This window comes from Mirounga leonina, unplaced genomic scaffold, assembly GCF_011800145.1.
Source record: "Mirounga leonina isolate KUSES-001 unplaced genomic scaffold, KU_Mleo_1.0 Mir_94, whole genome shotgun sequence".
NCBI lineage: Eukaryota > Metazoa > Chordata > Mammalia > Carnivora > Phocidae > Mirounga > Mirounga leonina.
In genome coordinates, this window is record NW_023270855.1 from 36,767,440 (window position 1) to 36,792,228 (window position 24,789).

Here is a 24,789-nt window from a genome sequence, read left to right on the forward strand (position 1 = left end):
AAAAAAAAAAAGCCTTACATGTACGTGAAAGTTAAATATTATTTGACCCAATTTCAATTCTATAAATTTATTCTAAGGAATTAATTAAGCAAATACTCCAATGTTTATAGATTTAAATACATATATCTGTATCATGGCATTGTTTAAAATTGCAAAAAAAAAAAAGGAAAGCAAGCTATATTTTTCAACAATGAGGAGGCTGGAATGCTATGTAGCCATCTAAAATATTGTGGAAGGCTATTTCAGGGTCTGAAGGGTTATCACAACTTACTGTTAATTTTAAAAGACACTTAAAGAACTTACAATCTACCTTTTTATTTTAAGCACATATACCTGATATGATGACCTTCAGTATAAACACAAAAATATTACAAGTTTGGTTTGGTTTTGTTTTTTTGATAATAGGACTACAGTGCAACTTTGAAATTTTTCTCTTTTGCTTATCCATGCTCTTGATTATTTTGCATACTAATCAATGATAAAAAAATTAACAAATAATGTGAAGGCATCATTATACAGACAAAGCCTCACTCTCTTCTCAGCCTGTCTGTATTTGTGGAACAATTCCATATTTTGGAATCTTGGCCTCAAAGCCACCTTCCAAGTGGCCAGTGACACCAGCTTGCTCCACGGAACGATGGACATGCTACCAAGTGCCCGCCGGGTGTCTGACCCTGGGTCTGGAGCCATGGGGAGGGTGAAGGAAAGATGGCGCCTGCCTGGGAGGGAACCAGGAAGGCCTCCAGTGATAACATGGAGGAAGGAAGAGATTGGACAGGGGGGTGGAGAGAGTCTGGCAGGTAGGAGGAATTCTCAGAAAATAAACGAACTGAACACAGTCAGGAAACCAGCAGCCCTGGAGCCTTGTTTTGGAGGGAGCAGGGACAGCGCCTCTTCCTCGGGGGAGGAGACACCCGCGGGAGCTCTGAGGGCCTGGGGGGCGGCATGGCCAGCTCCCTAATTCATTCTGCCTGTGCTGCAAACGGAGCCGAAACTCGCCAATTAAGGCAGAGCTGCCTGAAGCCTGCCTGCATCTCCGGTTATTTCTTCCTTACACACGTTTGTTGATAATGACAGGGAACAGAGGGGGACCACCCACAAACACCTTCAACTTCAGACAACAGCAATGTGTAAACAACCCCATACACTGCGCTGCTTCATATCCCAGATTATAGGGCTGGTGTTTTATAAAGGGTCCCAATCCGGGTCCCTTCCAGGGTACGGGTAGAAGAGTTGCCTCCTCTAGTGGCCAGATGAACTTTCATACGACTGCAAGTGGACCCAAGTGTCATACTGTCTAGAACAATAACAGACACAACCCTAAGACTCAGTCTACCTCCGAAATCTCTATAATAACTCAAGACATTTTTTACATAAATGCTCTTTCGAAGGCATCTTATGAACAGGTAGAAAAAAGGAAATATTGATTTTCAGAGCTAATACATTTGAGATCAATCCCAGGGTTGGTCTTAACAGAGGAACCCATCTGTAGAGGAGCCCGGTTCTTGGTTTAATGCTCTGTTGTCACTGTCTTGAAATTTTTAATGTTGAACAAGGGGCCCTACATTTTCTTTTTACCAGGGCTGCAAATTATGTAGCCAGTCCTGATGACAGCTGTGGCTTGGGGCAGACAGAGGGACAGAAACCTGACATTGTGTTAGAAGACTGTATCCATTCATGGGATCTTCTGTCCTATATAAAGGCCACCCATGTTCACCAATGCCTGGGTTTATTTCCCAATGTCCTGAAAGGCTAAAATAAGAATACAGCATTTTTTCCTTAACTGAGAACTGCTCATAGAGTCTTTCATGACTGTAAGTTTGATGTGCTGACCATTAAAATTAACTGATGTTGAACATCAGTTAAAAGGGAGAGATTTAGAAAGCAACTCATAACCATGAAAATATTTAATATTTTAACTCCAAAATGAGTCATACGTTTAAATGAGCCTCCAAAACTTGGATCGGCAATGGCCAACGAGAGATCAGAAGGTGTGTGTGTGTGCTCATGAAACTCCTATATTCAAACAAATCCAAGCAGAATTGCTAGTTTCTGTAGAGTGACTGGAGCAAGAGATTTGGGGTCATACTAGATTCCACCGATATCTAATGGTAGGTTTGTGGACTGACTATACCAGAATTCCCTGGAAACTTGGGGTTTTTTTAAGATTTTTATTTATTATGATTAATTTGAGAGAGACAGAGCACGAGTTGGGGGAAGGACAAAGGGAGAGGGAGAAGCAGACTCCCCGCTGAGCAGGGAGCCCAACTCAGGGCTCAATCCCAAGACCCCGAGATCATAACCTGAGCCAAAGGCAGATGCTTAACTGACTGAACCACCCAGGCACCCCTGGATGCTTGTTTTAAAAACATCCTGGGGCTCCAGGCTGAAAGGTTCTGATCTATAAGATTTGGGGTGACTCAGAAATCTATGCATGAGACTCTTAGGCCCAGCTGCCAAGCTCTGATCATCCACTACCTCCAAGACCAGAATGGGAATTTAGAAAATATTTTAAGTCAAAATGCTTTTAGCCAGTTGTAACCAATCTCATGCAGCATGATGTGTCTACGATGCAAATGTGGTCAGTGTGTGGAATGTGTGGAGTTGGTTAGCTAACACAATTCCAAGTGCCAGACTTTGGGCACATGACTCGGAAGTCACCAAAATAGCCAGACATCCATTTGATTATCAGTGACAATGCATCAGAAGTAGGAAAACGTAGGAGTAGGAAGATCAAGTGCAGCATCTGAGACTATAACGACAGGGAAGACTCCAGATGCCGGGTCTGGGCTGCACTTGGTGAGCTGCTCCTTCTAAGACCTGCAGCTTCCAAGCACGGCTCATTAGATGGACACACAGTGAAGCCGTCGCGGGGGAGGCTCCAAGAGCTGGTGAGCAAAGAAAGCTGGAAACAAATGAGGCAGGAGGTTCCATTTATGAGATGCCCCCTCCCCCTCTCCCGGTGCCTCCCAGCACACTCCATTATCTCAGTTGCCTGGCAGTCTGCACTTTCACAAACCTGTCCTTGAGGAAAAGCCGGGCACGTGGCTTCTGACCCCCCAGTGGAATGATCATGAAAAACCAGCTCCCACCAGGGCCTGCTGACCTGTGCTGGATGCTCCCCTGGAAGACCCAGCTAGCTGCTAAATGAGGTCAATCCAGCACAATCCAGTAAGAGCTCGCAGCAAATATCCAAGAAAGCTGCTAGACTTAAGGCAAACCTTGTAAGTATTACCAATAGAAGAACATCTTCTCTCTGTAAAGATATGGAAGAGGCAGTGACCCAAGTGGAAATGCCTTCTGCTTTGTGCAGTGAGTGTGTTTCACAGACAAGAGACAGCTCCTGGAGTAGTGACAGGACCCAAGGAGGGAAGCTCAGTGGGCTCAGGTGGGACGGAGCAAGGCAGCGGGAGGTTCCTTCCCTTATTTGTCCTCTCCCGGGAGGTGACAGGCTGCATTCCACAAAGGCTTGAAAATGCAGAGCTTGCAGGGTTCAGGTGAAAATGCAGAGCTGGCAGGGTTCAGGTGAAAAGACAGCAGCTTCTGCCCGGGAAATGCATTCAGATCCAGCTGATCCTCAACTGTTTGGACCGACTAAAAACTGCAAAGCCTGGGGCTACGCAGCGCCCATGCCCACTGGCCAACACCTCCAGGGCCCTCGGTGGGCAGAGCAGAGGGTCTGGGCCTGGCATTGAGATGGTCCTCCCCAGGCTCTGCCCATGCGGCGGGCGGGCCAGTTAATGCTCACACTGCATCCAGACCCAGACCTAAGGAACAAGCATGGGGTCCAGTCACGTGGCGTCAAAACCCTCAGTGATGCCTCATAGCTCATTTTAACCAGGTTTGGCAAAAGCAACAGGTTTGCTCCTCCAGAAATTGCTGAAGAGCGAGGGCAGACCACAGAGCTGCTTTCCCACACCGATGGGGCAATCTTCCCATGAAAGCCCATTGTTTTGCCCACCATGTTGGTTTTTCAAATTATTAATGAATTACTTTATGTCCTTGTAGATTCCTGCAGTTAATTAATACAATTAATAGTGATATTAATTGAATCTGCAATACAACCAAGTTGGGAGCACATGGGCTAATGGATCACATCTGAGGTCACCTCCAATTAACAAGGACTGGCAGAGAAACACTGAACTATCAGGCTGCACTCCCAGGAAATGGCTAACATTCAACCATGTTTTGATCCATAAAAATAGCAATATCAGACGGTTTCTCCTAATAGCTTTTTATTCTGAGCAAGGCTCCCAGGATTCATTTCATCCAATAAAAAAAAAAAATAAATGAGATTTCAGGGTGTGATTTCCTCTCCCACAGAGTCAGTGATGACCAAATGAAAGAAGAAATAAGATGAGGTTTTAGAAAGTAAGGAGTCATAACCCAAGCATGAGGGAGGCATGATTGCGCTCCCATTATCTTGATCACACTTGCGATGTTCTAGCCAGTTCTCAAGAGTGGAGCCAAGCTGGCTGCACCAGCGAGCTACTCGATAGGGCAGGATGTTAAAATGCACAGTGGGACCTCTTGCCTGTTGCACTTTCTTTTATATCTTCCTATCCACCTGTCATAAAAAATCACATGGATTTGTGTGTAAGACAGGAGTTTCTCGGACATTTGATGCCGGCCAAAACCCTAGCCTCTTGACCACAGTCACCCATAGTATTATTCAAACACATCTCTGGAGTGGTCTACAGTGTGGGCTAGACATTTAGTCACATTTTACTCAAAGATTGTTGTATTTACTAATGGTCAAAACTTGTGAGCATCCAAAGTCGGCCTATTTCTGTGTCACATTCTAAGGCAAAATTCCCATCATGGTTAACTAAATATTTGTGAAATCACGGACGGCACACTCTAGCTTAGGGGATGCTGCCATTAGAAATGTCAAAGAGTGGGTGGCTTGGAGGTCATTTATGCATGTGAGAACCTGATGCAGAAGGCTGGTTCCTCTAGGAGAGATGCTCCGGAAAGTGGTTTATTCTGGAAAGTGCAGTTTATCCTTCACACACTCTTCCTATATGTCAACCATTTGGGGTGACAGGTGTAGGAAGGAAAGGCACCACTGATTCTGTGGCTAGGAAAGGGTAGCTTTCAGAGGTGACAACCTGCCCCACAGCTGGTCCCGTGGCCAGGACCGACAGCCACATTCACCTAGTTCTTAACCACCACTCATTAAAATTACCTCCTCTCTCCAAAATAGAGACTACTGAGGGTAATTTAAACTCATCCCAGTGACAAATCGCCAGGCCACACAGTAACGCTATTGGATATACATACATTGTTATCACTTTTCCCCAAATTCCTGATGCCCCAAGTGTCTGCCTATGTACCTGAATGGTTTTTGGTCCCCCCCTCACTCCACCCACAAATATCAGGCTGTCAGCTCCCATTTTCAAGTGTCAGTTTGCCTACTTCTAGCTTTTCCTTTTACTGAAGACTTGAGGCTCTATTTTATTTCATTTTATTTTTAAGGATTTATTTATTTATTTGAGAAGTGGGGCAGGGGCAGAGGGAGAGAAAGTCCCAAGCAGACTCCATGCTAAGTGTGGAGCCCAATGTGGGGCTCAATCCCAGGACCCCAAGATCATAACCTGAGCCAAAGCCAAGAGTCAGACACTTAACTCACTGTGCCATCCAGGCACCCCTTGAGGCTCCATTTTAAATGATAGCAGATGAGAAATCCCTTCATTCCCCCATACTTTGTAACATCCAAGCAACTTTCTTGGGCCTGAGATTCTTCTAAGAGATGGGACTCTTAGATAAAATGCAGAGTGTGAGAGGCTACAGAGTAGACTTTGAGGTTGTGGTAAAGGCAGGTAAGAGACAGGCAAATAAGTGAACAAGTAAATAAAAAAGAAAGAAATATCAGTCACAAGAGCTGCAAGAGTTGGAGCAGAGGAGTATGGAGGAGGGGGTCAGGGAAAGTGACCTCTGGGCTGAGATCTAACAGAAATGAAGGTGCATGCCTCCTTCTTCCAGGAGGCAGAGCTGGTGGGAAGGAGCCCTAGGTGGAGTTCAGGCAAAGAAGGGGACAGGGGACCCTGTGTGTCCAGAGGGCAGGGGGAGTGCAGACCAGCAGGGCGGGATCCCCCAAGGCCTGTGTTCTCTCATTCTAGTTATAGGAGGAGACCATGAGAGGGTTTTGACCCAGAGACCGACTTGATCTGGTTTGCTCCTTCTTTCCTTCAGTGCCCTTTTAGGGCTGGCCTGTTCCTGCCTGGATGAGCTGGGAACAGGGAGAGTATGACATCCAGGAGGCCCTGCCAGTGGAGAGGGCAGAGAGAAGGCAGGTCACCACACAGCCTTGTGGAGAAACCGCAGGGGCACTGAGCCCTCTTGTGGGTGGGGGAAGGAAGGTGTTCTAAAGGCAATGGTATTTTATCTGGGATCAGAGGATGAAAACCAGTTCACTGGGCAAAGGGGCCGCAGGAAAGGAGAGAAGCAGTATGTCCCAGACAGGAGAAACAACCTATGTAAAGGCCTGGTTCTAAGAGGGTGCATGATGGCGTCAAGAATAGAGGAATTTCAACATGGCTGGATCAGGAAAGAAAGAAGGAAGGAGGGAGGGAGGGAGAGAGAGAGATAACAGAGAATAGGGGTTGGGGGAAAACGCCATAACAGCAAGAGATGAGAACACATAGATAAACAGATAGATAAACCTAATAATTCAATCATCCAAGTTGGGATACTTCTTACCAATTAGACCCTGACAGTAGGCATATATGGGGATGGCCCCAGTGGGGCAGATATTTACTATCTGGCCCTTAATACTAACTAGGGGGACATATGCCTCCTAGTTATTAATAGGGAGTTTACCCTTATGCCACGAGCAACAGGGAAGCAATGAAAGAAGGTAAGCAGGGAAGGCACAGAGCAGCGCTATAAGCTTCACCAGGCCCCCTGCCTTCAGTGCAGAAGCAGATGTGCTGTGGAGCAGGACCTTAGGCAGGAAACTCTGTCTGGAGGCCTCTGCTGGGATGCAGGGGAAGATGGTGATGATGGGGCATGGGACCAGGAGAGAGGCATCTGGAGCAGAGGTGTGAGAGAGCCTGGAGACTTGAAGAGGAAGAATCAGTGGGGTTTGGAGACAGGAAGGGACATAGCAGGACTTGCAGGTTTACGTTTTGGGCATCTGGATAAAAGTGGGAACCATGCCTAGGATGGACAATGCTGAGAGAGTAAAGTGTCTCCAGATAGTTCTGCTTGCCCTGCCCTCCCCACCCAATTGCTTTCCCTTCAGTGTTGGCTAATACTCAAATTGGTTAAAACTGTGTGTCAAGTAAGAGTCAACAGTCTCGCAGAGTTGAAGGGGCCCCACATAGGGTACGTAGCTTTGCTCCCCACTGGAGTCTAAGTAGTGAATGGATCTGTGTTCTCTGGGTGAATGAGGTGTGAACATTTATGATAAGAATCTGAGTGTATCTGGGAAACTACCCCCTGTGGTCTCAGGGTTTGATCCTTGTTTGTCTGTGTCACCCCAAAGCCCCACAGAACTTGAGACATCAAGACAAGGCACTAGAGAGGAAGCCTTGGGAAGAGGGCGGCCATCTGTGTGTTTGATTGGATGCTGAGATGAAACACGGGCAAGGCTACTGGGTCCTGAACAGCTGTCACAGGGCAAATCAAGGCATGGGCACTAGAGGACAGAGTAAATAAAAGGTAGTCTCCATAGTGTTTCCTGGCTAGGCATTGGGGAAAATGGCAGGAGCCCAACCACCAGCTCACCACCACCAAGCAACCACAGGACAGCATTTTGCTTCAACAGTCACCTCCTTAGCCGAGTGGTAGAACCAAGAGGACCAGAAACACACACACACACACACACACACACAGCTTTGCAGAAGACCTGCCATGTGCAGCCACAGAGAAGTTCAAGATAAAGAACTCAAAGGACTTATGGGGAGAGAAAAATGGTGGACAAATGTCTGGATTATTGTTCACAGACATGTGGTTCAGCCCTTTCTATTAGGGAGGACACTGCAGCTGAGTAAGAGTATCTCATCACATAGACACCCCCAACACATTGTAGTCAATGGCATTCTTTTCAAACCTATATCTGAATTAGCCTTTCTCTCCATGGCAAGACTATAGTAGAATGAAGTAGTGTTGAGCCGTGTGAGGAAGTGACCCTACCCGCTTAGATAGTGAGGGGAGTGGAAGGATAGTATCTGGAACATAAGATGGGTACTAGTGATGGGATTCTGCATGCACCGATTGTATGGACCTGCATAAGTCATTCATGCTCTCTCTGCATCTCCATCTCTCATTCTTCTGCCCACTCAGCTGACCGTATGCATCTGGGCCCAGGACTCCAGATGTGCAAGTTGGGAATAACAGTGGAAATAACCATGAGAATCAAATGAGAAGTATTTTCTGAGTTGTAAAATACTGTATTATTGATGGTACTATTTTTTTCATATCCACCACTATTTACAACATACAGCCACATCTTTTTGCCCTTAAGTAGTTCTCAGCTCACATAGAACTGGGAAAGCAGAAATCAGTGAACTGGCTAATCTATTCGAAGTAAAAAAATCAGTCTAATGTTTGGATCTGCCCAAACCCTCATTTACCATAAAAGTTAAATGAGAAGAGTGAAGGAATATGGCAGGATCTACTCTAGCTCTCAAATACCAATTTCTGTGTGGCCGTTTCAGAAAAATTTTAACCTGACTGTAATGTATGTTCTTTACTTAATAACAAACTTGTCCTTCTAGTCTTGTCCACAATCTAGACCAGTGATCAGCAAACTATAGCCTATGAGCCATATGAACCTGAGCCAATTTTTGTAAGTAAAGTTTTGTTGGAACACAGCCTTGCCCACCTTATTTATGTATTGCCTATGGCTACTTTTGTGACACAATGTCAAAGTTGAGTAGTTACAGCAGAGCCTGCATGGCCCACAAAGCCTAAAATATTTACTATCTGGCCCTTAACAAAAAACGTTTGCTGCCCCCTGATCTAGACTCATACAAGAAACTCACCATCAGCACACTATACTGCAGTGGAGATTAACAAAAAAAATTTTTGGAAATCAGCACTTTGTCAGTAGATCCATATATACAATGGACTATTACTCAGCCATCAGAAAGGATGAATACCCAACTCTTACAACAACATGGGTGGGACTGGAGGAGATTATGCTAAGTGAAATAAGTCAAGCAGAGAAAGTCAATTATCATATGGTTTCACTTATTTGTGGAACATAAGGAATAGCATGGAGGACACGAGGAGAAGGAAGGGAAAAATGAAGGGGGGGAAATCGGAGGGAGAGATGAACTATGAGAGACTGTGGACTCTGAGAAACAGACTGAGGGTTTTGGAGGGGTTGGGTTGGGGGGAAGAGCTAGCCCAGTGGTGGGTATTAAGGAGGGCATGTACTGCATGGAGCACTGGGTGTTATACAAAAACAATGAATCGTGGATCACTACATCAAAAACTAATGATGTATTGTATGGTGACTAATATAATAAATTAAATTAAAAAAAATTTTTGTACTATATATATTAATGGTTTTAACCCAAACTATGTAGTAGTAGTTTGGCTATTTTCAAACAAGTGAATTTTATCAAATAACATAAATATATAATAAAATACAAAGGGGGAAATAATAAGCATTTTTGAGCATTATTTCTAGGACACATTTCCTCTACAAACAGTCCCTAGATCATCATTTTGATAACTTTAACTCTACAGAGCTACTACACAAGGAATTTGGAAAATTAGTAACAGTATTCTAACTCATGTAAACCCACAAGGTGATATGGATTTAAAATATGGCTGTATCTCTTCCCTTGATAAGCAGAAATCAGTCCATTTTCTGATTTTTTTTTTTTTTTTTTTTTTTTTTTCAGAAAAACCTATCTGGAAATTAGCAGAAGGGACATTCTCACAACTTTAGGAAAACAATTGGGTTAGTATTCATAGACCTACAGAAATACTTTTTTTTTTTTTTTGGTAAAACATCTGCATTAATTTCAAGAATAAGAAACTATTAAAAATATTTTATTTCTGATTGCAAAAAGGGCTCAGTGTAGACATTTGCTATTCAATGGGTATGGGTATAAAGACTCAGTTATGCAAGTGAATAAGTTCTAGAAATCTGCTGTAGAACATCATGTCTATAATTAATCTAATTACACACCCCTGTTACTCTTTCATGGTAAGATACATAAACATACCTTATTCTTGTTTAATGTTGCATGGTGTGAAGTTATATTGGATCTAGAAGAATTTATTTACATTTAAGTGGTTCCAAATTTTTCTCTATGTGAGTTTTTTTTTTAATTTTACTTTATTATGTTATGTTAGTCACCATACAATACATCATTAGTTTTTGATGTAGTGATTCACAATTCATTGCTTTTGTATAACACCCAGTGCTCTATGCAGTACGTGCGCTCCTTAATACCCATCACCCGGCTAACCCATTCCCCCATCCCCCTCCCCTCTAAAACTCTCAGATTGTTTCTCAGACTCCATAGTCTCTCATAGTTCATCTCTCCCTCCGATTTCCCCCCCTTCATTTTTCCCTTCCTTCTCCTCGTGTCCTCCATGCTATTCCTTATGTTCCACAAATAAGTGAAATCATATGATAATTGACTTTCTCTGCTTGACTTATTTCACTTAGCATAATCTCGAAAGGCTAGTGAAACAAAAGCAAAAATGAACTTTTGGGACTTCATCAAGATAAAAAGCTTCTGCACAGCAAAGGAAACAGTCAACAAAACAAAGAGGCAACCCACAGAATGGAAGAAGATATTTGCAAATGACACTACAGATAAAGGGCTGGTATCCAAGATCTATAAAGTACTTCTCAAACTCAATACCCAAAAAACAAATAAGTCAAAAAATGGGCAGAAGACATGAACAGACACTGAAGAAGACATACAAATGGCTAACAGACAGATGAAAAATGTTCATCATCATTAGCCATCAGGGAAATTCAAATCAGAACCACACTGAGATACCACCTTACACCAGTTAGAATGGCAAAAATTGACAAGGCAAGAAACAACAAATGTTGGAGACGTTGTGGAGAAAGGGGAACCGAACCCTCTTACACTGTTGGTGGGAATGCAAGTTGGTACAGCCACTTTGGAAAACAGTGTGGAGGTGCCTCAAAAAATTAAAAATAGAGCTATTCTATGGGCGCCTGGGTGGCTCAGTTGGTTAAGCGACTGCCTTCGGCTCAGGTCATGATCCTGGAGTCCCTGGATCGAGTCCCGCATCGGGCTCCCTGCTCGGCGGGGAGCCTGCTTCTCCCTCTGACCCTCCCCCCTCATGTGCTCTCTCTCTCTCATTCTCTCTGTCTCAAATAAATAAATAAAATCTTAAAAAAAAAAAAAAATAGAGCTATTCTATGACCCAGCAATTGCACTACTCGGTATTTACCCCAAAGACACAGATGTAGTGAAAAGAAGGGCCATATGCACCCCAATGTTCATAGCAGCAATGTCCGCAATAGCCAAACTGTGGAAAGAGATGAGATGCCCTTCAACAGATGAATGGATAAAGAAGATGTGGTCCATATATACAATGGAATATTACTCAGCCATCAGAAAGGATGAATACCCAACTTTTACATCAACATGGATGGGACTGGAGGAGATTATGCTAAGTGAAATAAGTCTATGTGAGTTATTTTTAAAGTACTCATGACATTTTAAAAGCAATGCAATTCTTACTACCTTTTATTAGTTTTGAGTTGAATAAAAGTGGGTTGGTGTTTGTTCTCTCAGTGTGTGGGCAGCCAGCACTCAGTGATGTGCAGTGGGCTGCTTTTTGCTTACAGTTCGTAACATACCTCTTACTTCCATATCATTGGCATGTACACTGGATGCCCATAACACCATGGGTGGCAAGTTTTAGAATCTAGGGTGCCTCTTGACAGAACTCAGGCTAGAAAAAAACAGTACTGTGGAAAACACAGAAACTCTTGATGTGTACTTCTGTCAATTCACAGAGGTTCGATGTCTCTTGATCCCACAGGAAAAGATCAAAACTGCCAAGGAAGATGAGAGTTACATGGGTTTCTAAGATTGGTTGATTTTGCAACCAATATTAGGACAAGAATCTTAAACAGAGCCATGAAATTCAGTGGACTTCAGAACATCGATTATAAAACCAGAGAACAACCGTATCACTCTCCTTCCTCCCTCCCCTCAGAGAGACCACAGGAGGTTCATTTTTAGGTCTGATGAATGGTTCAGAAGGTCTGAAGTAGATTAGGATGCGAGTTTACTCATTTGAATCTATATTTGAGCTCCAGGCTCACCCAATTTGTTATGGTTCCTTTCTCCTTAAAGAAAAATAATAATGTCAGTTATCTGGTACATAAAGCAACAAAGTAAAATTCTCTCCATACAGTAAATACCTTGAAAAGACAAAAACAAAAACTTAGAACCTGGAGATCACTTGTTCAGGAATGATGTGTCATAGGCTATTTCAAGCAAAATCACAGGAAATCTTTGAACCAGGACAATTTAGTGTGACTGAGGCCAGCATTTTTACCCTAACCTTTTCTTCTAGTTCACGACTCACTGAGATGCCCCCAATCCTGTTTTCAAGTTTTTTAAATGAATTTTATCAAATACTGTTTTACTTAAAATTATCTAACTCTGATTTTTCGGGAGGTCACCAGAATATTATAAAACCAGAGTTTGAGATCACTGAACTAAAGGTACATGACATAATAATCCCCATTGTCACTTTCCAGAAGCCCTTTCATTAACTGGAAGTAACATTACGGCGGCCACCAGGGAAACCGTCACGAGATGAAAAGGGCTGGGTAGGAAAGGATCTCCGTTATTTGGCTGTCATGAGAACTCGTCAGGATACACATGGATAATTCTGAGTGAAGGGTGAAGCCTCCCAAAGGATCGGGCATACCACAGTCAGAATTATTGAGCGCAGAGGGCGAAGGCCAGTGTCACTATGCACTCTGCCAGTTCTATACAGGTTTATACAGAAGGTTACAATCCTCCATTCCCCATTTCACAGACAACATGAGAAAATGGCTTCCAAAGCTGCCGTTCAGGAGATCTGGCCTCAACTCATGAGGACGGCCAACCCCAGAATCCGATCATTTCACCCACAATCTAATTCGGAGTGTTCTAGTTATATTAAATGTAATGAGCTGGGTGTTATACACAAACAATGAGTCATGGAACACTACATCAAAAACTAATGATGTAATGTATGGTGATTAACATAATAAAAAAAATGTAATGAGCTTCCCGCTTTTGTTTTTAACGTTTTGGGGATCTTCTATTGAAACAAACAAAAAAGAAAATTTGGTTTTCAACCAGAATCCTCCCCCAGGTGGCTCAGCTATTCCTTCCTTCATGCATGCATGCTTCGGGAATACCAAGCAGCTCTTCCAACACAGGCCTGCCTTCCGGCCACAGTTACAGACACCTGACCCAGGCTGCTGGCTGGGCTGCTCCACACACTGTAGATGCAGTTAGGGATCCAGAATGGGCATCCGGCCCTAGCAGAATCCATCGGAGTCTGCAGAAGACACAGAGGGTAGGCAGCCGGGAGAGGGGGATGACCCCTGACATCACGTTTAAGGTGTGATGAATACAGTCTTTCCACCTGAGGACTTTGCAGTTAGGTGAGCTGATGTACATGCTGATGCATTTTGCTTTATATGAATTCACTGGTCTTTGTCACATGACACTGAGTCCTAAATGTACACTGGTCTAACATCAATTTGATGATAAACTTGGACTTTGGTTCAAAATAGCCAAAGGAGCACACCTTGGTTTTTAAAATGTCTCAATGTTTTAATGAAAAATAACTGCTTTGTCTTCTGAGATATTTTCCAAATAAAAAGGCCCATAAGGGGCACCTGAGTGGCTCAGTTGGTTAAGCAACCGACACTTGGTTTCTGCTCGGGTCATGATCTCTGGGTCCTGAGATCGAGCCCTGTGTGGTCTCGGCGCTCAGCGTGGAGTTTGCTTTTCCCTCTCCCTCTGCTCTTCCCCCTGCTCTCTCTCTCTCCAATAAATAAATAAATAAAATCTTTTAAAAAGGCCTATAAGGTAAGAACACTGAAACCTCTTGCTATCAGAAACTGAACTACAGTCAGTACTTTTTAAAAGATAATTAAAACAACCTAAATTTGATTCACACTGATTTGATAAAGTCTCTTTTAAATATTTCCTCATGAACTTCAGATTATTTTTAATTCAACTCTCATTTTAAGGTAATTATAGATCCACATGCAGTTGTCAGAATAACACAGAGACACCACATATCCTTTACCCAGCATTCTCCAATTACATCTTGCAAAACAATAGCACGATACAGTCAAGTTATAGAATGCTTCTACCACCACAAGGATCCCTCCAGCTGCCCTTCTATAACCTCTCACCCCTCCCTGTTCCCACCCCTCACCCCTGGCCACCACTAATCTACCCTCCATTTCTATAATTTTGTCATTTCAAGAACAGTATATGAATGAAATCATGCAGTATATATTATTTGGGGATTGGCCTTTTTTTTTTTTTTTTCCACTCAAGATAATTCCCCAAAGATTCAAAGACTCATTCTGTGGTATGGATATATCAGTTTGTTTAACCTTTCACCTCCTGAAGGATATCTGGGTGGTTTCCAGTCTGGGGCTACAATGAATCAAAGCTGCTATGAACATTTGCACACAGGTTTTTGTGTGAACCTAAGTTTTCATTTCTCTGAGATAAATGCCCAAGAGTGTGATTGCTGGAACACAAAATAATTGCATGTATGGTTTTATAAGAAACTACCAAATGTTTTCTAGAATGGTTATACCGTTTTGCATGCCCATCAGCCCAGTTTCTCCATGTCCTTACCAACATTTGGTGTTCTTTTATTCTTTTATTCTTTTTTTTTTTTTATCCTAGCCTTTCTGATAGGTGTGTAGTAATATCTCATTGGGGTTTTAATTTGCATTTCCCTACCTAAGGATGTTGAATATCTTTCCATGTACTTACTTGCCATCTGTCTACCCTCTTCAGTAAAATGTCTCTTAATGTTTTTTGACCATTTTCTAATAGGATTGTTTGTTTTTGCTGTTGAGTTGGAATTATTTATATATTCTCTATATACTCATTCTTTATCAGATATATGGCTTGCAAATATCTCCCAAGTTATATTTGCAAGCCACATATCTATTCATCCTTTTATCAGGGTCTTTCACATGGCAGAAGGTTTTTTTTTTTTTTTTTCCCTGATGTTAATGAGGTCTATTGTATCAAATTTCCCTTTTATGGATTGTGCTTTTGTTATCAAGCCTAAGAACTCTGTTTAGCCCTAGATTCTAAAGATTTTTTCCTATGTTTTTTAAAGAGTGTCAAAGTTGTCCACTTTATATTTAAGTCTTTGACCCACTTGAGGTAAATTTTGTGTAAGTGGGGAGGTTCAGGTCAAGGTAAATTTTGCTTGTTTGTTTTTTTTGTTTATGGATGTTCAATTGCTCCAGCACCATTTTTTGAAAAGGGTATTCTTCCTCCATTGAGTTGTTTTTGCACGTGTGTCAAAAATCAGTTGGGCATATTTGTGTGGGTATATTTCTGTGTTCTTTTCTTCTATTCCACTGATCTATATGCTTACTCCTCCATCAATACCACACTGTCTTGATTACTATAACTATATAACAGGCCTTAACATAGGGTAAATTGATTCCTCCTTTTATTCTTCCTTTTCACGTGATTTTACTATTCTAGGTCCTGTGCCTATGTAAATTTTAGAATACTCTTGTCTGTATCTACAAAACCTTGCTGGAATTGATAGGAATTGCATTAAACTTATAGATCAATTAGACAAAAATTAACATCTTAACTATGTTGAGTCTTTCCATCCATGAACATGATGATAAGTCCTTCCATTTATTTAGGCCTCCTTTGCTTGCTTTCAGGAGCATTTTGTAATTTTCATCACATAGAACCTGTATATGTTTTATTATTTCTTTGGAGCAATTGTAAATGGTATTGGTTTTTAAATTTCTGTTTCCATGTGTTCATCGTTAGTATAGAGAAACGCGATTGGTTTTTGTGTATTGATCTTGTATATGTGACTTTGCCTAACTCACTTATTAGTTCAGGTTTTGCTTTTTGGTAGAGTCTTGGGAATTTTCTACACATAAAATCATATCATCTGAAAATAGGGAGAGTTTAATTTCTTCTTTTCAGAACTGTATGCTATTTATTTCTTTTCTCAGTTTTATTGCACTGGCTAGAACTTCCAACACTATGTTGAATAAGAGTGGTGAGTGTGGACATGCTTGCATGTTTCCAATCATAAGAGGAAAGGTTTTCAAATCTTTACTGTTAAGTTTGATATTAGTTGTAGGTTTTTGTAAATGGTCTTTACCAATTTAAGGAGGTTACTTCTGTTCCTATTTTGCTGAGTTTTTTTTTTTTTTAAACCATGAATGTATGTTGGATTTTATCAAATGCTTTTTCTGAGTTAACTGCTATGATCATATTTCATCTTTAGCCTGTTGATATGGTGAATTACACTGATTGATTCGACACCAATGTCAAGCCAGCCTTGCATATCTGGAATAAATCCTACTTTGTGGTATTGTATTATTCTGTAGAAATAGATATATATTGTTAGATTTGATGTGCTAAAATTTTGTTGAGGACTCTTGCTGTAAGGCTCCTCATGAGGACCTTCATGAGGGTTATGGCTGATAGGTTTCTTTTTCTCATCATGGTATCTTCCCTACCAGGTAAGTATAGGTTTCTTCTTCTGTACTATTTTTGTATGGTTTATCGGGGAACAACCAGCCTCATAAAATTAGTTGGAGGGATTTCCCTCCTCTTCTATTTTTCTGGAACAGATTCTGTAAAACTTGTATTAATTCTTCTTTAAATGTTTAGTAGAATTGTCCAGTGAAACCATCTGGGACTTGAGACTTATTTTTGGAACTTTTAAATTATGAATTTGATGTCTTTAATATTTATAGGACTATTCAGGTTATCTATTTCATCTTGGTTGGATTTTGGTAGCTTATAGTTTTTAAGGATTTGTTTTATTTCTTCTAAGTTGTCAAACTTATGAGTGTAAAGTTGTTTGTAATATTCCCTTATTATCCTTTTAATGACTGCAGTTTTGTAGTATTATTTGGTTTCATGCCTGATGTTGATGATTTGTGCTTCCTCTCCTTTTATTTAGGTCAGTCTTTCTAGAGATTTATTAGTTTTATTAATAATTTTTTTGGAAGAACCAGGTTTTGGTGCCATTTGTGGTTTTCCTGCTTCAATTTAACTGATTTCTGTTCTTTATTATTTCCTTCCTTCTGTTTGCTATGGGTTTATTTTCCTCTCCTTCTTCTAATTTCTTGTGGTAGGAAGTTAGATTATGAATTTGAGGCTTTCCTCTTTTTAATATAAGCATTTAGTGCTATAACTTTCCACCTCAACACTGTGATGGCTTTGTCCCACATATTTTGATATATTGTCTTGTTATTTTCTCTCAGTTTTATACTTTTAAAATATTTTTAAAATTTTGTTCAAGACTTCCTCTTGGCCCATGCATTATTTAGTAGTATACTTAATTTCTAAGTGTTTGGAGATTTTTCTGTTGTCTTTCTGTTATTGATTTCTAGTTTGATTCCATTATCAACAGAAAACATGCTCTGTATGATTTCACAACTCTGTTTAAGTTATTAAGGTTTGTATTTTGACCTCAAATATTCTTTATTTTGGTTAATGTTCCATGAGTGCTTGAAAAGAATGTGTATTCTGCTGTGGTTGGGTAGAGTGTCCTATAAGTGTTATTTAGATCTTATCAGTTTATGATGTGGTTCAGTTCTTCTATAACCTTGCTGACTTTCTTTTTAGTAGTCTATTAGTTACTGACTGTGAAGTGTACAAGTCCCCAACTATAACTGTAGGTTTATCTATTTCTACTCCAGTTCTATTAGTTTTTGCTTCATGTATTTTGAAGCTCTGTAGTCTGGTCCAAACACATTTAGCATTGTTATGTCTTCCTGGTGGACTGATTCTTTTATTCCTATGTATTTCCCTTTTTTGTCTCTAGTAATAGTAATTTTCTTTGCTCTGAAGATGACTTTATCTGATATTGATATAGCTAGCTGCTCCTGATTTTTTTTAAAAAATAGTGTTTGCATAGTATATCTTTTCCCATCCTTTTACTTTTGATATAGCTGTGTCATTGTATTTCAAGTGAAATTCTAGTAGTCAGCATATGGTTAGACTTTTTTTTTTTTTAATACACTTGCCAATCTCTGTCTTTTAATTACTCTGCTCAGACCATTTACATTTAAGATAATTAGTGACATGTTAGGGCTTAAGTCTGCCAATTTATCTTTTTTTCCTGTTCATTTCCTCTGTGTCTCATTTCTTACATTCTTATGAATTACTTGTTAAATACATTCCCCCTGCTATCTGAAAGTAGAACATTCCTACGAAACTTATCATAAACTGAAATGGTATAAAGCAAAGAAGCAATTACCAGTAATTTATATGGAAAAATGTTTGCGCATTCCCAGACCCAAAAATAATCCCTCCTAGGCTTTTCCGATACCTTAGGACACATCTTGCTAAGTGACGCAGAAAATAAATGGAGATAAAGCACAGATACTCACAGACACAGTTCAAAGCTATGGAGGCTTCATGCTATGTTGCGGAGTGCGGTTCCTGGGGAAGGAGTTGGCAAGGCTGCTATCACTGCTCAGAGTGTGCCCTGTCTCAATAACAGCTCACTGCAAAACAAATGCTGGATGCTATGTATGCTTTTTGCCTTTTTTCATGAAAGTGAAAATCCTGTTCAGCGATCTTTCAGTTAGCAAAAACAGGTGCTAATGCCGGTCTTTTGTAAAAGCAAAGTGGTGTGAAGTGAACTTTCAAAAAGTGGGGGATACCTGTATACATCTTTTCATTGTTTTCTTAATGGTTGCTCTGGGTGTCGTACTGTAAGTATGGAATTTATCACAGTCTACTGGTAACAGCATTTACCACTTCCAGTAAGATGTGGAAATCTTATTTCTAATTAGGTCCTTTTACCTTCCATACTTTTAAAATATAATTGGCTTGTTTCTTCAGCAACAGTGAGCTCTACATCAGACAATGCTATAATTTTTGCTTCAACTATCCAATATGACTTAATAATCTGATAATTAGGATACTCTATTATACTTACTCCTATTTTTACCCATTCTGATATTCTTTCCTTTTTGAAGTTTCAAGCCTTTTTCTGTTTTTGTTTTTTTTTTCCTTTTTATTTAAAGAACTTCTCTAGCCATTTTTTACAAGTAGATTTGCTGGTAAAAAATTTGCATAGTTTTCCTTCATCTGAATATGTCTCTATAACCCCTTCATTCATTAAGGGCATTTTCACTGAATATAGAATCCTGGATTGACAGTTGTTTTCTTTCAATACTTAAAAAATACTCTGCCACTTCCTCTGGCCACCATGATTTCATATGAGAAGTCTGTTGTCATTCAAATTGGCAATCTAAGCAATGTGCCCTTTTTCTCTGTTGCTATCAAGTTATTTTTCCCCTTGTCTAATTATGTTTATGATATGCCCTGCCATGGAGTGACTTGGGTTTGTCCTATTTGGAATCTGCTCAGCCTCTTGAATATGTATGTTTATGCCTTTCACTGATTTTAGGAAGTTTTCAGCCCATATATCTTTAACTATATGTCTAGTCCTGCTCTCCCTCTCCTCTCCTGGGACGCTTGTGATATGAATGTTAGCTCTTCTGTTATCGCCCCACATGTCCCTGAGACCCTGTTCATTTTGTTCCAGTCTATTTTCTCTCTGCTGTTCAAATTGCGTAATTTCTATTGATCTGTCCTGGTACTTACTGATTTTATCTTCTGTCATCTCTACTCTACTACTAAGCTGGTCCAGTGAGTTTCTATTTTGGTGACTGTATTTTCCAGTTCTATAATTTCCATTTGGCTCTGTTTAATAACTTCTATTTCTTTGCTGAGATTTTCTTTTTTTTTTTCATTTGTTTCAAGAGAATTCCTAATTGCTTGTTGAAGCAATTTTGTAATTTCAACATCTGATTCATGTCAATATTGGCTTCTGTTGATTGTCTTTTCTCATTCATGTTGTGATTTTCCTGGTTTGGGGGATGACAAGGGGTTTTCTATTGCATTCCGGGCATTTTAGGTTTTACATTGTGAGACTCCAGATCCTATATAATCTTTTTCTTAGCCATCGGTCTCTGTGCTGAGGTATAGCATAAGGGCCAAGTGGGTGTGGGTGGGATGGAAGGTTAATTTCTCATTCAGCCCTGCTGAAACTGTGGAGGGTTGGTCTATTGTTCCATTGGTGTTTGTCTGGAGTAGGAAAGGTATTGTCACAAAGGTTTTCTGTTATGAGGCTATCCCTTTCCTGGCTGTTTGGCTAGAAGGGACAGGCTTTTCTTAGATTTTTTTTAAATTATTATTTTTGGTCTCTGCCTATTGTAGGTACAGGAAGGAGGCTTCTGGAGTGCTCCATTCAGACATATGGTGGGAATCAACAAGGAGACCCAGGGAACTCAGCTCCGTGTCTTTAGGTCAAGGCAGCTCACCTTGCAGAGTCTTCCTATACTTGTGTGTTGGTTTACATCCAGGGTGTTTTAGTTGTAAGGAGGAGAATCTGATTGGAATGTGGCTATTCCCCATTGGCAGAATCAGATGTCCAGATAAATTTTTACATTCAAAACCACTCCAGTCTTCAATATCCATACATTTTCAAAGACAATTTTAAATAAATGCTCATCCCACTTTCTCTAACAATTTTTTCCTTCATAAGACCTCAGATATCCAAATATCACACTGCTCCTTGTTTATTTGGGAAGCAGCCTGAAGGGAGGTCTTGATCATTTTAAGCATCTTTGCTATTTAATGTTGCAGGCACCATCACTGGACACCTATCTGAGGCTCTGGAGAATATTTCAATGCTACACTATTGGGAAGGGGGTGGAATCCAGACCCAGGCAATGGTCAAACAAGGGGAAGGTCCCTAGGAAAATCTGGCAATAAATTTTAAATAATTTAAAATTATTTAAAAAGATAAATTGAGATCTAAGTCATTCTTTCCTACCTTACCCTACAAAATGACCATGAACAAACATTCTCTAGATACACTTGTTCCTTGAACTACAATGTACTTCTTTCTCCCTCCAAACGTAAAGCTTATTATGGTGTTTCTTGCCCCTCAAATTGAAGCGTGGATATTAACTCTGATATAATTTTTCCTTCTCACTGTGTATTCTAGCTGGAATAAATTTTTCCTAATCCTGTGTTGTTCACTCCCTCAGAGATGCCCATCCAAATGCTTCTACCATCTGTACCTAAGATAGTACCAATGCCACTCCCTGCCCCCTTGAGCCAGGGGGTCTCCCCAGCACAGACAGTGCCTCACAGAAACCTGCCTTGCAGCTGCCCTCAGCTGGCCTCATGGGAGTCTGCTCTCCAGGGCAGGAGAAGCCCTGCATGGCAGATATAACATACAGTATGAGTAATGGCAGCTCTGCGTCCCAGGAAGTGTGATATTATTGCAGCCACAGCCACACCTTCAACCTAAATTGTTCCCTAGCCCTGTAGGGGGTGGTATGGTGGTAGCTGCAGTGCTTTGTACTGACAAATTTAAAGATGGCTAAGGGGAGAGGCCCCTCGGTGGCTCAGTCTTGATTTTGGCTCAGGTCATGATCTCAGGGTCGCAACATCAAGCCCCACTGCAGGCTCTGCACTGAGCGTGGCGCCTGCTTAAGATGCTCTCTCCCTCTCCCTCTGCCCTTCCCTCTCCTACTTGTGTGCTCTCCCTCTCTCTCTCTCTCTCTCCAAAAAAATAAAAATAAAAAATAAATATGGCTAAAGAGAAACAGGATTTATTTTATTGAAATCTATTCTGGGAATTTTCCTAGAATGCTCCAACTAGAAGGACAACTTCTACCCCACTTCCTAAGGTCCTCCTTTAACACATCTTCCTTTTGTTCCACAATATTTATGCAGCAGGCAATGCTCAGAGCATTGAATATACAGCAGTGAGCAGAGATCATCCCTATGCTCATAAAGCTTACCTTCTAACCCGGGAGACAAGTTACCCCAATAGCTACCCCAATAATTATTTGATCAATTATAGTAAGAGCAACAAAAGATTTAGCAAGTAGTTTCAGTTTTCTTTGAATCTCAGCAAAAGCCATATTCTTCCAATGGTGTCAACACAGGTATCAAGCACAACACAGGATGTGCACAGAATAAGAAAAAAAGTAAACCAATGCAGTTATTTTGGAACTACTGAGCTTCTGAACTCAACATAATTATTGCATTGCCATGATTTTATCTGTGCCTCTTCATAAATGTTCTATACACTGGGGTTCCAAGGTCCTCAATAAAAGGCCAATACTATGATGAGTTTATAAAAATTAGAACAGAATTACTGTCAGCAAGCACTGTAAGGGAGACGAGGCTGCACCATGACCTCGGATGCACCTGCCCAGCTGCAGGCCCTACCTCCTTGTTTGTCCTGTCAGCTTGCACCAACGTCCCATTCAGGCAAGGTTCCACGTAGTGAAGCTCCTCATTATACTGCAAAGAGATGAAATAGCCAAGAGGATGCACTTAATTAATCATTTGAGGGGTACCAGGTAATTTAAGGATACATGCAAACAAACAAAAAAGCAACATAACTGCAGGCTCAGTTCATTCACATAGGTGACTTTCCCAGTTGGTGCCCCTAGATAAAATTGCGCTTAAGTGCTAGATTTTCCTCTCTTGTTTGAGAGAGAAAGTTCTAGAGCATGTGCCGGTATATGGCAGTGTTAAGGGTACGCACAGTTAACTGACAGTCCTTCAGGAGTGTCTCCAAACACTGGGGCTCAGTGGCCACGGCAGACAGTACCTGGTCCAGGTGAGATCTAAAGAGCACCCCAGACTTGGGCAAATACAGCTCCAGCTCCTGTTGTTGGTTTTCTGGAGTGCAGGGACCTGTGCATGGGTCACACATGAGTGACAACAGAATGCAGGAAAGGAGAAGCCTTGATGTTCGCCCGTCACTCTGGGAGGCTCTACGACTTCTGGTCAGAGCACTGCTCACAAGCGGTGGCGTCCCCTACCACACAGGCCAATGTCAGCCTTCCCATTAGTTTTTTTTTTTTTTTTTAAGATTTTATTTGACAGAGAGAGAGAGACAGTGAGAGAGGGAACACAAGCAGGGGGAGTGGGAGAGTGAGAAGTAGGCTTCCTGCAGAGTAGGGAGCCTGATGTGGGGCTCGATCCCAGGACCCTGGGATCATGACCTGAGCTGAAGGCAGACGCTTAATGACTGAGCCACCCAGGTGCCCCCTTCCCATTAGTTTTTATCGCAGAATACCTGGAACATGACCATTTGGTTTTGTCCAAAGCTCACAACAAGGAAGTGGAAACTTAAGCATGATTCTCTGCACTGTGGCTAGGCTGGGTCCTTCTAAAACACCAGTCAGGTCATGTCGCCTCCTGCCAACCCATTCACACTTTCCACTGCTCTGCAGATAATCCTTCCCAGGGTGTGGCAGGGCTCTGGACACTTGGCCCTGTTGACCTTTCCAGCTTCACTCATTCATTAGCCCTCCCAAGAAACTTAGCGCTAGCCAGCCCTGATTCCCTTCCTGTCCTCTGAGATATCCCATCTTCTCCTCCCACACAGGGCCCTCTGCCTGGAGCTCTTGCTCTGGCCTCTCCCAGCTGACTCCTGTTCATCCTCTGGGTAAGCTCATTCCTGCCTCCTCTGGGAAGCAGCCTCTGGTGTAGCTGAGGCTCCTTTCCTGTAAACTCCCAAATTCTGACAGCTTGGTGCCCAGGTCTCTTCCCACAGGTGGGCCCCCATTGTCAGGGTCCATATCTGGTTCCTTGGTGTGCCCCCTGTGACAAGCACAGGGCTGCGCCCACAGTCGGTGCCCAGAAACAATGTGTTCAATGAATGTCATCCCATTTCCATTCCGGCTACCAAAAGCCCAGCCCAGAACTCCAGAGAAAAGGAACCAGAACCATCTCTCACAGGTCCAGCTCTCAAGCAAAGCCTGGCTAAGGAGTTCAGACTTTAAGTGCATGCACAGTGAGGACCATGGAGGGCTGTGCACAGGGACGTGAGTGACTAAAGGGATGAGCATGGGCCCAATGCTCTGGGCACACTGCAGGGACAGACTGAAGAGGGCCAGCTGTCACAGCTGACCCAGCAGTGACAGAGACACATCCTGTTTCAGTGCCAAAGTGCTTGCTAGGCAGGCAGGAGCAGAGATAATGACATCAGCAACTCACTGTTACTGAGCGCTCACTTCATCTAGGCACAGGCTAGACTTCATTCACGGCATACCTCAACCTCATGTGGTAAGCGCTTCCAACCACACCCCTTTTACAGACGAGGAAACCAAGGCAGAGCAAGGATGATCAACTTGCCCAAAGTCCCCAAGGAGTCCACAAGGGGTGGAGTCCAGATTCGAACCCAGGCAGTCTGACCTCACAGCCAATCACCTCGGGCCCTCAAAGCCCCCAATTTCTCCTCTCTGGCCCCCAAAGCCTCTGTGTTTCTCATCAGTCAGACTTTTGCTCCCCCTTTAATCTTTGTTCTTAGTCATGCAGAGCATTTGAAAAAAATCACAGCTCAATGGTCATAGAGCTTAGATCTCCTCTGAAGTGGCACAGAGGAAAAACATGATGTGATTTTTTCAGATCACATTTATGTGATTCTGAAATCAGCTATTGACAAATGGGAGCATGACTTTCAGTCAACAAACGGAACACCATCTGAGGACTCAGGAAGCAATTCACAGTCCAACCTGAAGAAGAG

General features: G+C 41.8%; 1 protein-coding gene across 1 annotated transcript in view; it reads right to left on the bottom strand.

Moving 5' to 3' along the window:
- Positions 1 to 24,789, bottom strand: part of CACNA2D3 (calcium voltage-gated channel auxiliary subunit alpha2delta 3) — an 856,401-nt gene that overhangs the window by 435,461 nt on the left and 396,151 nt on the right. The window contains exon 9 of the mRNA XM_034997896.1: positions 22,479 to 22,553. Coding sequence (XP_034853787.1) covers positions 22,479 to 22,553 — 75 coding nt within the window. The remainder of the gene's footprint in view (positions 1 to 22,478; positions 22,554 to 24,789) is intronic.